The sequence below is a fragment of the Siphateles boraxobius genome, unplaced genomic scaffold (assembly GCF_051911475.1).
Source record: "Siphateles boraxobius isolate OS27281-9 unplaced genomic scaffold, OSU_SipBor_1 7, whole genome shotgun sequence".
In the NCBI taxonomy this organism is placed as follows: Eukaryota; Metazoa; Chordata; class Actinopteri; order Cypriniformes; family Leuciscidae; genus Siphateles; species Siphateles boraxobius.
Window position 1 is genome coordinate 579,432 of NW_027509197.1, and position 12,085 is coordinate 591,516.

Genomic DNA, 12,085 nt, shown 5'->3' on the forward strand with positions numbered 1-12,085 from the left:
ATGAACATGTGCTTAGCATGTATTTTACGTGTCACAGGGCAGCATTTAGCAGCACATTTACAACAGTGTGAAGTACATAGAATGAAAAGATCCAGGTGTTTAACATCGTCAGGGTGTCAACTTTTAGAGGTTACATTACATTAAATTACGTTTGGGGCTTTGTTGAGGCCGATGTGTGTTTTGTAATCGTATATTAAAGTAAATTGTTTCTTTTGAATTACATTTAATTTTATTTCATGCGTTTACTTACAAATGCATTTCAAAACATCTGCACAAAGTATGCTGCCATATCTAAGGCCTGTAAAAATTATATGATCAGTTAGTCATGGCAACATGTTTTACATGACTTTAGCTCATAAAAATAAGTCATTTCAGCTTATTAGTTTTACAAAATTGAACTTGTTTAAAAAAAAAAAAATCCAGGTTATTTATCTATTTTAATATATTTTAAACTGTAATTTAATCCTGTGATCAAAGCTGAATTTTCAGCATCATTACTCCAGTCTTCAGAGTCACATGATCCTTCAGAATCCTGAAAAAATGTGTCATGGTTTCCACAAATAGCAAAAGCTGTTTTCAACACTGATAATAAAAATCATTGTTAATAATTGAGAATCAAAAAGTAATTTATAATAACTGAGCAGGTGTAACAGGTATTTAAATTGTAATAACAAATTGTAATTGTAAAATATTGCACAATATTACTGTTTTTACTTTTTTTGTCAAATAACTGAAGCTTTGGGGAGCAAAAGAGACTTCCTTCAAAAACTAAATAAAATTAAAGATAAAATTAAAATATTTTATCATACCATACTTTAGATGGCTTGTCTATATTGACGCAAGTGCTACAGTAATATACTTTTTTTTTATTGTTTAAGCTACTTTTCATTAGGAATAAATAATGATGAATACCTACATATAACAATAAAAGAATGTGTAACTTTTGAAAGTAACGGTGTCACTAATATTGTTTGCTGTTTGGTTTGTAACATAAGTATACATTAATAGTTGCTTAATGAGACTTAAATGAGAATCAAGATTACTTCTGTCATTGTAACACATTAAGCCTCGTCATGTTCTGTTCCAGGATCCAGGTGAATGATCAGATCGTGGAGGTTGATGGCATCAGTCTGATTGGTGTGACGCAACACTTTGCTGCAACCGTCCTCAAGAACACGAAGGGAACTGTCAGGTCAGTCCTGCTCTGTCTGTCTGTTACATCAGTGGTTCTCACAGCCAAAAACGGCTGTGGAAAAGGCATTCGAATGTGTAAATGGCGGTTGGCTCTGTGCCTAATAAAGCGGCACCAAATGCCAATTCCTCAGAATTTTTCTTCCTCAGACTGTTGACTTTGTACTGTCTGAACAAGCCCTAGATCATCACCGTAAAGCTGCATCTCTTGCAAGCTGTGATCTCGCCGCTCCGCTGCCGTGTTCCAGCCAGAACATGTACAAGAAGATGAGCTCGTGAGGCAGCAGTCAAAAGAGCTCACTGCAGACACTAATTGTACATTGTTCATACAAATCAGCATCACTGACATATTTAAAAAACTTTACATGTTTTTGGCAGAGGTGGGGTTGGGGAGCGCCAGATTAAAAAAAAAAAAAAAGGTTTAAAGGGGAGTGCAACCAGAAGAGTTTGAGAACCACTAAGTTACATAAATATGAAGTCTTCTGTTATGAGTTAGATGTTTTAGAAAAAGATGGGAAAAACCTCACATATAGTCTAGTTAGTTAAGTTTGGTCACTAGAATTGTCTAATAGTCTTGTGTTGGCAGACTTTTAACTGTAATGTGTGCCACACCACACTTTAATCTGGCCTTAAACACCCTCCAAATAGACTAGAATAGACCTGACATGTAAATCGTAAAGCCAACATGGATGTGCTGTAAAGTCAAAACAATCTCTGTTACTTTAATTTCCTATTACCACTGTAAAGCTGCTTTGAAACAGTCCATATTGTTAAAAGCTTGTCTAAAGCGATCTAGCATAGCTGTTATTTTTACGTGATGAAAAGGGGCTTGTTGAGACTTAGGGTGTGTTCACACTTGGCACACTTGAGATTGCTTTGTTAGTGTGGTTAATTTGATTTTGTGTGAGAATGCTGCCATCCGAACCCTGGTGTGCACCAAACAAGCGGACCGAGACACATCTTCCAAACGAACCCTGGTGCGATTGCTCTGTTAGTGCTGCCATCTGAAGCCTGGTCCGCACCAAACTAGCAGAACAAACCAGACCAAAACTGCTCAAACATCTTTTCTCATTCCTGCAAGTGAACGCTGGGCAGCAGATGAAGCAGTTTGATTTGGCTTACCAGTTAGAGACGGGCCAGATCTTTGAGTAGCGATTATGTGGTCTCTGGCAATTTTCAGGGAGTTTGCTTTCTGATCTGGGTCAATAAATTCAGAAGGATTGCAGGGTTTAGCAGAATGAGTACATTCAGAAGTCCTTCCCTAAGATAAGGCCTTCCCCTTTCACTGGAAACACAGGTCGTACACCAAGAGGAACTGCACCTTTAACCAGATCAGATTTAAGGTACACCATATGCACACCCTAGCTCGATACCATAGACCGTTCATGATGTATAGTTTGACAGAGAACCAGTGTCTCTAAGAGAGTTAGCATTAGGGAGTGTGAGCGGGACCTTGATTACAAACATGCTTTTTATCAGAGCGTTTGACTGCAGACTTGCGTCCCCTGTGTCTGTTCTTTCCGTCTGAACATACATTTCTCTTTTAGACTTCTCAATGTCCGCAGACTGATGTTTAGACTCACATGAAACTTGTGGGTAAGCACAACCTCAGAGAGCGTGTTTAACCTTTTGCTCATTTAGGTGAACAGCTGTTCTCAGGTGCAGATGTTTTGAACTTCTAGTAAGATAAGCTATTGCTCAACTGCTGAAGACTTGTGACCTTACTAGAAAGACACCACTTCTCAAAGAGTGTTTTCTTCTCTCCAGCGAACTCTACTTACATTTGTTTGGCTGGTTTTATTAATTTTCGGAAAGCCTTGGTGGTAATCTTGAAGTATGATCCCACCTCAGCTTCTCTAAATGGCGGTATGAGTTTTATGTGCTTCATGACATCAAGGATCAGCTGGTTATTACTTACCGGCAGGGCTTGACATTAACACCCGCCGACCCACCAAATGTGGGTGTTTTCAGCAGCGGCGTGTTATGCAGTCACTTTCACTAGCCACTTTGGCGGGTTGAATTTTATATACAATATACATTTTTCAATTGTAGTCTTTTAAAAGGGCCTCTGAAATGATAAACTAAGTGCAATGTAGTGTCAAAAAATATAGATTTATCGATACATGTTGATACTGAAAAATCTGAAACTCTTCCAATAATCATATTCCGCAGAATAGATACACGATATCAGCTGCACTTTCACTCTCTCTCATCTCTCAGACAGCGAGTTACACACAAACCCGTTTCTCATCACTCACTCGTTTCATTTGCTCCAGATGAATATTGTTGGTGTCACAGGGCTTGAATTTCGGCACGAGTTTGCACGTAGTGCACATAATTTTACTCATTCCCGCAGAATTTGTGCTCACACCCAAAGTGCGTGCACATTAAGCCGCCTCTCAGCACTAAATTGAGATATTTTTCGCTGCTTATTGCGCTTAAACAGTCAAATACACACAAAACAATGTAAAATGCCGGTTTTGTGAGTATTCACGTGAACACATTCAGTTATGTTTTAAGTACACATGCGTTTTCTTCCCCTGAAGAATAACTAATGAAAACATGAAGGAACCATATTTGTTAAATTCCTAAATATAAAGGCGTGTACACTCACCAAGAATGACTTTACAGTTGTGCTCTATTTGCTCTCTAGCAATTGCTTAAAAAAATATGAATGCTCTTAATGCTCATATTTCTCTGTAGGCTCTGGGCCGAAGGTTACCAGTTCCCCACATGCAAATAAACAATATGCACACTCACACAGGCTCTGTTGTTTCCTCTCTACCCGATCAGCAGTTTACACACATAATCATCCTTGTTTCCGTCTTGCTCACCTGTTACTCACCCCCGTGCAGGTTTCTGATTGGCCGAGAGAAGCCGGGCGCTCAGAGTGAGGTGGCGCGTCTGATCAGCGAGACCCTCGAGCAGGAACGCCAGCAGCTGCAGGTGGACGAGGCGTACGAGCAGTCCACTGAAGAGGTCAGTCAAGCATGTCTACTGGGCCTTTCTGCTTACATCTGTGCTCATGCATTCTACAAGCTTGAAGTGATATGACAATTGTTTTGTGTAGAGTTTACAGAGTTACTTTTGGGTCCCACTTTATATTAAATGGCTTTAAGTATTATGTTCGTGCATCGAAAAATAAGTACAATGTACTTATTGTGTTGGTGTTGTATTGTAAAACACTTATGCTGTTATTGAGGTGTGATACGGGTAAGGTTAGGGTCAGGTGTGTGTGATACGGGTAAGGTTAGGGTTAGGTGTGTGTGATACGGGTAAGGTTAGGTGTGATACGGGTAAGGTTAGGGACATGTGTGTTTGATATGGGTAAGGTTAGGGACAGGTGTGTGTGATACGGGTAAGGTTAGGGTCAGGTGTGTGTGATACGGGTAAGGTTAGGGTCAGGTATGTGTGATACGGGTAAGGTTAGGGTCAGGTGTGTGTGATACGAGTAAGGTTAGGGTCAGGTGTGTGTGATACGGGTAAGGTTAGGATCAGGTGTGTGTGATATGGGTAAGGTTAGGGACAGGTGTGTGTGATACAGGTAAGGTTAGGGACAGGTGTGTGTGATACGGGTAAGGTTAGGGTCAGGTGTGTGTGATACGGGTAAGGTTAGGGACAGGTGTGTGTGATACGGGTAAGGTTAGGGACAGGTGTGTGTGATACGGGTAAGGTTAGGGTCAGGTGTGTGTGATACGAGTAAGGTTAGGGTCAGGTGTGTGTGATATGGGTAAGGTTAGGGTCAGGGGTGTGTGATACTGGTAAGGTTAGGGTCAGGTGTGTGTGATATGGGTAAGGTTAGGGTCAGGTGTGTGTGATACGGGTAAGGTTAGGGTCAGGTGTGTGTGATATGGGTAAGGTTAGGGACAGGTGTGTGTGATACGGGTAAGGTTAGGGTCAGGTGTGTGTGATACGGGTAAGGTTAGGGTCAGGTGTGTGTGATACGGGTAAGGTTAGGGTCAGCTGTGGTATGGGTATGGGTCGGTTTAAGGGTGGGTTAAGGTGTAAGGGAAGGGTCACCAGTGTAATTACATACATTAATTATAGCTGTAATTACATTACATGCATTTTCTAAATATAAGTACAATGTAAAAACATGCATGTACACTAAGTCCATTGTATCAAATAATTAATTTCAATGTTAGTACATAGTAGTTAAAGCCACTTAATATAAAGTGGGACCTACTTTTGTACTGTAGTTTAGTATCAGTACATTTCTGTATGTTCCTGTGTATGTTATTGTTGATGTTAATTATTGGTTATAGTTGTTCCTAAAGACTCCTAAAGTGTATTTATTATAAGTTCATAAGTGTGTAACAATTTGCTTACTTCCTCCAAGTTAGTGGTTTGCGGCATGTTATTTATGATGTCAATCAAGAAACATGATTTGGTATAGTTATGGGATCTGCCAGCAGGGGCTATCTGGATCCAGACGTACCTTTTTAACTTTATTTTAATCTTTTCAGAGGGTTTTAAGGTGCAGTCATATTTACCTTTGCTTGGCAAAATCCATAACAGAAGATGGACGTGTCTGACGGCTGCGCTTGCGTCTTTTGCAGCATCGCAAGCGTGACACGACATTCAAAAAACGTGCCGTTCAGTTTAAAAGTTAAAGGGATAGTACAACCAAAACTGAAAATTCTATCATCATTTACTCACCCTCAAGTTGGTCCAAACCTGTATTCATTTCTTTCTTCTGCTGAACTCAAAAGAAGATATTTTGAAGATAGACTGGAGTTTAAGCATCTCCAGGCTTTTTCAGCTGTAATCTCTTCAGAGCTGCTTTGTGTTGAATGTTCTCAAGTATGCAAAAAATATGTAAAAACGCACCATGTTGAATGAGGAAACAGATTTGTGAGTTCATTCACAATCGAAATCGGGTTGTTTATACGTGTTCAGTCACTCTGTTTTTCTGGTACGTTTTACCAGCTATGTAAAATAAGAGGGAAATGATTCAGCTCATGTTTGTTGGACTGGTTGTTTCTTGTTGTGTGTGTGTTACATCATGTCTGTGTGTCTGATGTCATTGCAGGACGAGCACTACGAGGACGAGGAGGAAGGAGGGGAGGATGTTATCCTGGGCTCCAGTTTCGGCAGGAGGAATGTGGAAGTGTACGACCTGCCAGAGAGCGAAGAAGTGTTCCTGCCATCAAACATGGACACCACTCAGCTAAAGTTCAGATTCAAAGAGGTAGCACCTTGTGCTTTTCATTTAACAAAAACAAACGTTTTTACAGTTTGCCATGAATGATTTCTTAATTCTTTGTATATTCTATTTTATTTTCAGCTCCAGATTAAACACACCATTGCAGAGGCGGAAGTAGATGAACTAAAAGAGAGAGTACGAACTTATGAACCATCGTATCCATTGATATCAAACGTATAGCAGTTCCTGTGTGTTTAAACGGTGATGTTTGTTTGATGATGTAGTTGAGGGATTCGTCGGAGGAGCGTGCGGCGTGGGAAGCGAGGGAAGCTCAGTTAGAGAGGAGCGTTCAGGAAAACTCTGAGAGGATCGTTCAGATGGAGAAGAACTGGCTGGAGGCTCAAGCTCTCTGCAAAAGCATCAACGAACAGCTCAATGACACGCAGGGCCAGTATGAAGCTCTGGATAAAAAATACAGCAAAGCCAAGAAGCTGCTCAAAGACTATCAGCAGAAGTGAGTGGAGACGACAACACTAACCTCTCCATTAATATTACCTAAGATTTTCATTTTCAGCGGTTGTTATCGGGGAATGAAAGATCACTGGATGGCGCGATTGACCAATCAGAAACAAGTATTCCACAGAGTTTGAAAGCTGTGTTTACACGCTATCATTCAAAGTATTTGGGGTTTTAAAGAAATTCATATTTTATTCAGCAAGGATTCATTAAATTGATTAAAAGTATAGCATAATGTTACAAAATATTTCCATTTCCAATAACATAAAACAAACAAACAAAACAAATAACTCCATTCGAAATTTCTGTTCATCAAATAATCCGGAAAAATAAACTGTATCACGGTTTCCACAAAAATAAAAAGCAGCAAAAACTGTTTTCAACATTGATAATAATCAGAAATGTTTCTTGATCAGCATCATTAGAATGATTTCTGAAGGATCATGTGACACTAAAGATGAAGTAATGATGCTGAAAATTAAGCTTTGCCATCTCAAAAAACTGATTCTTTTAAATTGCAATAATATTTACTGTTTTGACCGTTTTTGCTTAAGTAATTGAGTGAGCAGAAGAGACTTAATCTACAGAAATAAAGAAAGGAATAGAAAACAACCCCAAACTTTTGAATGCGTTCATTCAAAAAGAATTAGCAGAATTGTTTTTGCACAGGTTTGTTTTGCTACAGTACATTCCCCCCCATATAATCCTCATATCATCGTTTTTATTCTGTGGGACACTAAAGAAGCAGTTTGCGGGAATGCCTAAGATGTTCATTTCTGTACAATGAAAATCAGATGCTGTTGAAAAATGACACAAAACCTCTGTAAAAGTAGTCCATGTGACTCGTACAATATGTCTTCTGAAGTTAAACAATAGTTTTTATTGAGGAACAAACTGATTACAGTCCTTCTGTCACTCAAAGCTGTCATCAAAACTCTGGGAGTATAGTCGCAAGTTGTATGGACTTTTTTTTACTGCATTTTGTCCTTTTTACACTTGGAATAGTCACAGTATGTTTTAATTGTATGAACAATTTCCTTCAAATTTCCTTCAGTGTTTCACAGTAGAACGTTTCCAGATTTGGAATGATATGAGAGTGAGAATCCTTTTCGGTCAACTAACCCTTTAGAGTGGGGCCTAAAATGTTCCTTAAGAGTTCAGAGATTCTGATTGGCTGGATGTATGTGTGTATGTGTGTGTTGTAGAGAGGCGGAGTTTGAGCAGAGGGAGGAGGAGTTAAGGAGAACTCTGGAGGAGAGAGAGGCTTCATATAAAACGCAGATAGAGGATCTGCAGCAGAGGGTGAGAGGTTGAACATGACAGAAATGATCTCACACATACAGCTTTCATGTTCTCTGACCTCCACCTGTCCATCTCTCTCGCTGTAGCTGGCGAAGCTTGAATCTAGCAGTGGTCATCATGAGTCTTCACTGTCGGGCAGTAAGTCTGCAGATTCACTTCTTTTGGGTGAGTTAAACCTCTTGTTGTTTTAATAGCTCTCTGAATTCCAAGAAGGATTCATTGATTGTGAGGTCATGCTGAGCCAATACTGAAGTTATACGATGGAAAAAACAAATGGGATCAGTCACAGAAATAGTCAAACTGAGGAATGTCAACAATATAGATGCATTATTAAGCTAAATAAGCATGAAATTGACTTTTCATATGGGAAATTTACTCTCAGTGTTGGGATGACCTATTATGCTTCCCAAACAAACAAACTGAATTATTAATGCAGGACTGAATGTAGGCTATTTGTTAAATAACCATTTAACAGTGATAATAATGTATAATCACTGCTTAGCTAAAAACGGAAAATTCAGCATTTCAAGCATGCCATAAGGTAGGGCTGGGCAATATCCAATTGCTAAACAGTTAAATGGTATTATCTCAGTATTTAATTTTTTTTCTATTTGAAAAAAAAAAATGTGTATTTATTTTTTATTTTACTGTATATCCTGATCTATATTGTCCTACAAACAATGTTCATATTGAAGGCTATGAAAACAAACATAGTGAATGTAACCGTGCAGTCTATCCAAATCACATTTCATTCTAACATTGCAGCATTACAATCTAAAAACAAAATAATGCTTTTTAAAGAAGTAGTTAAGTTCACTAAACTTAAAATGAATATAAATAAAAACAAAACTAATACACTTGTAGGTTTGAAATTCTACAGCACATTTATGTTGCCAACAACAACAAATATTTTAGCGAAATATATTTATATTTTAGTGTTAATGTATATTTTAGTCAGAATTATTGCGCTCCTTTTCTATTGTGCTACGTCTGCATGCACACGGCGGCGCTCGTTCACGAAAGTTGAGCTTTCAGATGGCTCGTCCACTCCTGACAGCAAAATGGAAATATGTGCTTGCATTTCTAAGATTTACAGATGGAGAATATGCCCGTGAAATGTAAGTTATGCACTGAGGAAATGATTGGATGTCACTTGAGCTTAAATATTATTAATAGAGGTATATTTGTTGCTAGCCCTCCCTGAACCCATAGGGAATGAATGGCTGTGCCTTCAGTTCGAAAAAAAAAAATCTTTGAATGTAAGTCTATGGGAACACTCTGTATGGTTCTCGGCCTGAGTGAAATGCCCAAAAAGAGGCGGTACTCCACAGAACTTGACTTGGCGCTGATTGGACTATATCCAGAGGCAGAACAACAGTGATGGCTAGCGTAACTCTATAGTGGAATGCGAATGTGATTGAAAAAGTCTCTTTCGCATCTTTGGTGGTGCGTTGCCCAATCGCCCTAATGAAGAAACTGCCCCTAACCCCCACCTATTGTGGGGAATGAGTTGAACTCTTTAGGTGCGGTCACATTAGCAACATTTTGTAGGAAAAAAAGGTCCATTGTCAGTAGTGTAGCAATGTATGAAGCACTGTACACACAGAAGTCACTTTGAAACCAAGCAGCTTTCTGACATCAGCGTTGAACACGAGCGAAATCTGCATGGTGAACTTCTTCACTCTAAGTCAAAACTCCCAATTGCCCAATTGAAATGACTGGATTTCACCCACAAACTTTTGCAGAGCAATGGCAAATGTGATCGCAGCTTTCTATTTTTTCAAAATATGTGTTGATCCAGGCAAACATAGCTCAGCCAGACATGCGGAAATTCTATTCCCTGAGAAAACGGTGTACAAATAGACCAGAGCGTCTTAATTCTGCCCACACTGTATATAGTACAATACATTTACAGGGAATGAGCGAATAATTTAGAAAATTGGAGAGCTTTCCAAAGATCTCCAGAAGCGTTGGTTGATGATTAGTGGATTGTTCTCCAGGAGCCGACTGGAGTGAGGTGGTTCCCGAGACGGAGCGATTGGACACCAGCGCCCATCGTGCAAGAGCCCATCCGGCTCAGAGGTCCAAACGCCAGCCCCCGTCCCGAAGCAAATTGAAAGAGACGCTCAACTCCCCGACGGGACCAGCACAGGTCACAAAGAGCTTGAGATATTCATGAGCAGTTGACTGCTGTAAAAACCCAATTCCTCTCCTTTTAATGCCTTTTAAAGTTGGATGCGCTTGTTTCTATTTCAGGGTGAGGATGAGAGCGAGTCTTTGAGTCCAGATTCTCCACCGACTCGTAGGAGATCAATCCAGGAGAGTTTGTCCCTGCCGGTGGCCATATCTTCCCCTGCAAACCAGACGAAGGATGAGGGATCTGTTACGAGCAGCAGCCAATCAGTGCAGAGGGATCCTCAGGGCCCCGCCCTCCCGCCCCCCAAAGACTCCTCCCCCTCCAGCTTCATGAGGAACGTGAAGAAGAGAGAGTCCAAAGGCAAGGGCAAAGAGGTCAAAGGTAACTTGCTGGATTTAGGATTCCATTAGCATGGAGCTTTTTACAATTATCTATTTTCCGCCTAGCAACAGCAATATGATAAAACAAAATCTGTTTAGTAATTATTATACAGATAGTTCTGAATCCAAATTCTGATTGGATAAAAAATTGTAAGCATTGCTCAATAAAAGTGTTAATGTCTTCTTTCTTTTTTTACTTTTTAAATTGCATCTACTGATAGTGGCATTTGTTTGCACGTCCTGACTGTGTTTCCTGGCATACTTTTTGAAAGGAATGTCAAATAAAGCACAAACACATGACAATGGGACACAGTTTGAATGGGACAATATGCACAGAAATGCACCTAAATTATGACTTAAGGGCCTTAAAGCTTTCGGAAATATATAAGAATTCATATGAGTTCACATGAAGACCGATGACTATAACGATAATAATAAAGATATAGTTCTAAAAATCATTCTAAATATAAAAGAATAGCAGAGTTCCCACCAACACTTTAATGATAATGTCACAGAGAAATGATATCATTGGAATCATTTTCAGAATGATTTTTTCCAGCGATGAATGGTAAACACAATGACAGCCAATCAGAATCTCTAGATCTTGAGCATTTATAGCGGCGGACGACAAAACTCGCGTATAATAAACAGACCGTCATCCTCCGCTTGTGTAGACGCTGCTATAGTTATCATTATAGTGATATTTACAGTTATTGTTCTTGGTGTGAAGGAGCCTTTTGACTGGCAGACATGATCACTAGAAATGTTGCACTGAAATGGCTTGTTAAAGTAGTCCAGCTGTAGAGTGATTTTGCCCCAAAGAGTTTTCTCATTGCTACGACAAGAAAGTGCAAATCAATTCATGTTAGCCTGGCCATCAGATGTTTGTCTGTGTTTGTGTTCTGATACATTTCTGTTATTTATTTCAGACGAGTCTAATGATACAGCTGGAAAAACCAAAAGAAGATTCCCAGATTTTGGGTTGGTGCAAAAAAACTATTCCCCACCATCCATAGTATCTTACAATATCAATAAATGAGCCTTGAATGGTTTACTGTGAAGTTACTGTTTTTTCTTATTGTAAGTTCCTTATGGATTGTGTTGTGTATATAATGCATGTTGTTTCTGATAGTGGTTTAAGGAAATCTGGAGGAAAGGGGAAAAAAATTAACAAAGAATCTACAAGGGCGTCACTGGACAGCAGGTACACACACACACACACACTGATGACATTTTCACAATTCAACTTTTAATGTGGATCCAAATCCATTTGATATTAGAGGTTTGTCAGTGTGAAAGCTGTTTTCCCAAATCTGGTCCTCTGATAGGAACCAACATTTTGTGTTCTGCAAAGTTTGCTGCTTTTGTATTGGAAGATTTTTTTCTTAACGTTTTTTTTAGTATGCTGGAAAA

General features: G+C 39.3%; 1 protein-coding gene across 3 annotated transcripts in view; it reads left to right on the top strand.

Annotated features, from left to right (window-relative positions):
* Nucleotides 1-12,085, top strand: part of ppp1r9ala (protein phosphatase 1 regulatory subunit 9A-like A) — a 76,187-nt gene that overhangs the window by 53,187 nt on the left and 10,915 nt on the right. For all 3 annotated transcript variants that reach the window (XM_077217041.1, XM_077217042.1, XM_077217040.1), the window contains exons 5-15: nt 1,088-1,192; nt 4,047-4,170; nt 6,224-6,382; nt 6,479-6,532; nt 6,622-6,851; nt 8,059-8,155; nt 8,242-8,320; nt 10,156-10,307; nt 10,412-10,673; nt 11,602-11,653; nt 11,805-11,876. In XM_077217041.1, coding sequence (XP_077073156.1) covers nt 1,088-1,192; nt 4,047-4,170; nt 6,224-6,382; nt 6,479-6,532; nt 6,622-6,851; nt 8,059-8,155; nt 8,242-8,320; nt 10,156-10,307; nt 10,412-10,673; nt 11,602-11,653; nt 11,805-11,876 — 1,386 coding nt within the window. The remainder of the gene's footprint in view (nt 1-1,087; nt 1,193-4,046; nt 4,171-6,223; nt 6,383-6,478; nt 6,533-6,621; nt 6,852-8,058; nt 8,156-8,241; nt 8,321-10,155; nt 10,308-10,411; nt 10,674-11,601; nt 11,654-11,804; nt 11,877-12,085) is intronic.